The sequence below is a fragment of the Pinus tabuliformis genome, chromosome 8 (assembly GCF_031772625.1).
Source record: "Pinus tabuliformis cultivar Carrire ecotype Pingquan chromosome 8, CPIR1, whole genome shotgun sequence".
NCBI classification, from domain to species: Eukaryota; Viridiplantae; Streptophyta; class Pinopsida; order Pinales; family Pinaceae; genus Pinus; species Pinus tabuliformis.
The window spans coordinates 1514139389-1514144607 of NC_142294.1; the positions used below are offsets into that span (position 1 = coordinate 1514139389).

General features: G+C 36.8%; 1 protein-coding gene across 1 annotated transcript; it reads right to left on the reverse strand.

Moving 5' to 3' along the window:
• Window positions 1–1318: 1318 nt before the first annotated feature.
• LOC149241642 (uncharacterized) lies at window positions 1319–2365 on the reverse strand. Its single transcript, XM_089370604.1, has one exon. It carries the CDS (start codon window positions 2363–2365, stop codon window positions 1319–1321), a length of 1047 nt encoding a protein of 348 aa, XP_089226730.1.
• Window positions 2366–5219: the final 2854 nt, after the last annotated feature.

A 5219-nucleotide genomic window follows, 5' to 3' on the forward strand; every position in this document is an offset into this window, starting at 1 on the left:
TGAGGGAATATCATACCTTTTAAGGATCCGAGCAATCCTATTCGTGGTTCCTTGAACATAGGGAAGGTGGACACCTGGACAACGCTCTTTTGGCTCTTTCTTAATTAATGTGTTTTTTGAGGCTCTCTGGAAAGCCTTCTGACCCAAGCCCCTGCTATATCCATTCTCCACAAAGACATTAAGGAGATGGGATCTCTCCTTATCAAAGCTCTTACAATCGGAGATCCTAAGGGCACGAGTAGCGAGGGTGTTAAGAACACCCAACTTTTGAGCAGGGAAATGATGGGAATCGGCATGAAGATATTGCTCAGTATGCGTTTTCTTATGGAACACAGAATGGGAGAGAAAGCCATCCTTATTATGAGATAAAAGAATATCTAGGAAAGGGAGGCAACCATTGACCTCTTTTTCCATGGTGAACTTGATGGCCGAGGATCCGCTGTTGAGGTGATTAAAGAAACGATCCAGCTCCTCAGGGCCATGGGGCCAGATGACATTAGTGTCATCAACAAATCTTTTCCAAAGCTTAGGAAGAAGACGAGTTGAGGACAAAGCTTTGGCTTCGAAATCTTCCATAAAAATATTTGCCACAATAGGGGAAAGAGGGGAACCCATGGCAACACCACAAGTCTGCTCAAAGAATTCACCCTCGAAACAAAAGAACGTGGAAGTGAGACAGATCTCCACCAAATGCGCGGTGTCGGGATCTGTTAGGCGATAGATCACTTCCAAGGCCTCCTTTATAGGGATGCAAGTATAAAGGGAGACCACATCAAAGCTGACAAGAATGTCCTTAGGGCTAAGCTTAATATCCTTCAGCTCATTAATGAAGGAAGCAGAGTCTTTCACGAAGGACACAAGAATGTCCTCAGGGCTAAGCTTAATATCCTTCAGCTCATTAAGTCTTTCACAAAGGACTCAGTGCGGCCAACCAAGGGCTTAAGCTTAAGGGCAAGGAACTTAGCCAGAAAATAGGTCGGACCGCCGATGCTGTTGACAATAAGCCTCAGAAGGACCCCTTCCTTGTGAATCTTCGGTAACCCATAGATCCTAGGAGTAATGGGTAAAGATGTCATTTTACTAATAATTGTTAATTCAAATTCAAAGCACTTATATATAATATATCCCAAAAAAAACATTTGTGCCTTAAACAATGCATGCTAAAAGTATCTTCAATTAAAAAAAAATATGCAATCCTTCCTCCTATCAAACATTTAAATTTCACTTAATATTTCTCATGAATAATCAGATACTACTATCAACCCAATAATTCATTAACTATATAAAACAATGAGTTAATCTACGTTATAAATTCGTTCTAGTTGGTGTTGTTGCTCGTCCTAGTCCTGGTGGTAGTACTCCAGAGTTGAGCTTCAATGTTTGCATGCGGGTCGTCGGAGGTTCCGGGCCACCTCCCGTCCACCCCATGAAGACGTAGCGTTTGTCTCACGAGTGGAGGTCCGATATTCTGTTCGAGCAAGTTGGGTTCTTTGTCACCCAATTCTTTCAATGCTTCCTCCTTAGCATCCAGTGCCACGTTATCTTCTATCTCATCTTCGTACAAAAGACACGTCTTGTTGCAAATTTTGCAGGGCTTACCTGGTTCTCGGTTAGATAAAAAATGATTGCAAAAATGAGAATGGATGCGGTAAGTAAGGGTCTGTCGGCAAACATAACACATAGTTGTTCTACACCTAGTGCACGTCAAGCTATTGCATCCATCCGTCTTTACCATCTCAGCCTTGCAAGTTTTACATTCTCTTACAATGGCCTTTGTCATCCTCTCTTCCACTTTTCTACGATGAGCAGTCTCAGATATATTTTCATTCTCTTCGCACAGTAATGGCAGGTGACTCGGCTCCTTGCACTGGATGCATGAAGACTTCAAACAATTTGGGTTTGGACATTCCATAACTTGTACACACTTGTCCACTTCACATGGAATGCCGCAAAATGGACAATAAACCAGGTTTTCCAGTTTGGCATGAATTATAGCATCTTGGGCTTGGCGGGATTCATATCTTTCAATGAGATCATCGGGAAGAGCCCTGTGAATCTCAAACGAGGGAATTGGCTCTATGCAGCCACCAGTATTCATGGAACGCAGATAGCCTGTTGCTTTATAATTTCCATAAATGATTTCCTCTAACTGTCGCCTTATGCATCCAAAACAAAATTGATGGCCGTCTGTGCACTCTACTATATTTTCAAATGGAAATTCATCACAACAACAGCCACATTCCATATGTCGTAATTCAGATTCAGATTGTGAACGTCCGGCATTGGAAGAATCGTAAACCACTCCTTTTCCATCAGCAGAATAGGAAACATAATCGGAAGATGATGACGGTAGAGAATAAGTCATTTTTAATGAGAGAGAATAGGCTATAGAATTGAAACGGCTGATTCACAGATTTTCTGCAATTCCCCAGAATTCTCGGTGTACGGTTAGAATAGTCGAAACCGTAAAACTCCGAACCATCAGTTGACATGGGTGACATTAGTTACAAAAGACGGCCGACCTGTCGTGTCAAAAGAAGGCCAATTGGGCCGGACATTATCTATCCCCTTAGTGGATAATTGCATTCTTGGTCATACCCATGTGGGGTAAGGGCTCCCAAAAAAGGGTCTTCCGATGACTAGCTGACGTCATCATTTAGCTCTTTCAAAATAAATTTCTACACAATACGACTTTATTACTATGCACCTTTTAATATCATGAGAATATCAAATTATTCTCTCCTATTTAGGAATAGATGGGAAGTAATTTGTTTTTTATTTGGTTGTACACGTTTATCACTGGCCATGGGAATTTTATGTGGTGGGTTATTAATCAAATCTTATTATCAAATGGTTATAACTATATCACAGATTTCGTCAAATACTATAACAATTTAATTATAGATTCCAAAGTCAAATGAGTTATCTACACTCAATTTAATTTTGGATAATTTATTAATTTCAATTTTGAATTTTCTTGTTCGAATGAGTCTCCCTTTACAAAGCCTTTATCTATTTTTCACACTTGCAAAAAAATAAAAAGATTCCCTAGTTTCTAGTACTCTCAAAACACCAACCCGATTTCCATGAGAAATCCTAATCCTTCGACTAACCCTCTCTCAACCAAAGGATTCTCCCAATTGTCCTTAAAACATTAAATTCAATAGCCCTTCATATTGTAGCCCAAACCAATCGTATCACTACTATTAAACTCACAAACAAATTATGATACATTTTCATGTATTAAAACTCCAAGTTACATTTAAGGAATTGTATAAGTCAATCTATTTATGGGTATAAACATCTCCTTGTAGAGCCCTCCCCTCCATCATACCCCAAAAGCAATCCCTTATGAAACCCTAATAAGTGATGTCCATCTCCCCTTTTATGCACACATACAATCTCCCAACATCCTTCTCACTAATAATTCTTAGGATGCTCACTAGCTAGCAACTATTATATGCATTTATGAAAACTACGAGAACCTCATGCCCAAAGGAAGTGGAATGGATTAGCCTCTCATTCAAGGTAAAGAATAGAACAATCCTTAATGGTAGAGGAAGATGCATTAGTTCCGATCACCATGCAAAGATAAATATGTATTACAAATTATAAAAATGAATAAAACATATGATTATTGCATTTGTAAAAAAAATCCATCGGGACCATGGTGTTAGAAATATGCTCAGCGGTTGGTGAGTAGAAGATAAAATATTCTTTGGTAAAAGAGATGGATTTTATGTTATGATAAATTTCACGAACCCCTACATATACAAGATGGCTAGGATAGCTTGAATACACGATGAGAGAATTTGCATAATTTTCATGAATGGTTAGATGCACTTAACAACACTATCATTACAATTATAAGTCTGCTCAACTAGTTTATTGAAAGATGAACAAAAATATAGAGCCAAATTCATGGTTGTGCCATTATTTTAAATTACTTCATATTTAGTAGATGAGATATATGTGTAATGTACCTCATTTTCACCTTATATTTTTTCCACTGCCATAAATATTGTTTCGACAGTAAATTCTTCTCCATATGAAATATGTCTTCATAATAAAAGTGGAAACATTAACCATATTTTTCCTTTGAAATTGTAAGCGTTATGTTTTCATTTAACACCTTTACAATGATTTTCGTTTCAACACTTGGTGTCTAATTGGTTTAGGCTTAGTTATTGCATAACCATATGGATGTTATAAATATTAGACTATGTAATGTAAGGGATAGTGGAGGGGTCAATGCAAATATACTTTCTTGTTATTTTACAATGGAGTGATCCTATGTGATGAACGTCGGTATTAAATGTTCTATTATCATATGTCCATGTAACAATCTCCATGTTCTGAATATTAAGTTGATGCTAGAGTTCTTTCTTGTGATACATTGATCTTATTGTGATTTAAATTTTATCGTGAGGAAGTGTGGTATGGTGGAAAGGGATCACCAACATAGTTCGTTGTCCTCTAATGAATTATTTAATTGATGCTCTAATGTATATATAGAATCTAATGTTTGTAGAATGGTCTAAAGGAATAGTAGGGTTTTCTTATACACAATTGAGATCTAATTCTTATTGGCTTGAGTGATTTAGACATCCACTATTTTGACTTATTCATATTAGGATTTTTTAATTTTCTCAAAGTGTGGGGCTATATTTTACAAGTTACAATGTGACTTTACCTATAGTCTATCTTGTATATGATCTCTGCATCCAAAAGAATCACTAGCTTTGTATATCTTTCCATATTTTCTATTGTGTAAATATAATATGTTTCTTTTATGCAGATATTCAATATTGTGATTATGTCATGGACATTTTATCATATTTATTGAGTTTGATTTGAACTTTCACACCCAATTTGAGGACAAAAGGCTTGGTCTCTATGAAATCTGGATCTTGCAATAGAAGGATGTTATCATACTAAGGAGTATGCTTATATGGCAAGGGATAACATTACTATTGTGAATGATTTATAAAATGGTTTTAGTTATGATATTTTCCTTGGAATGTCATTTATGTAGAATTTATTATCTTTTGGGAATAAGGCCTATGATATATTGGTTTCAAATGAGATCATAACTACTATGTTTCTCCTCTTGTGATATATGAATGTGTTACTACATCAATAATTCATTCACATAGAACGATGCATCTAAACCAAAGGTTACACAGTCGCCCTTCTTAATAATGTGTTTCGTTTTGAAT

What these genes read in the sequence shown, in the direction of transcription:
- LOC149241642 (XM_089370604.1), bottom strand. Translation starts at nt 2,365, where the DNA reads ATGACTTATTCTCTACCGTCATCATCTTCCGATTATGTTTCCTATTCT.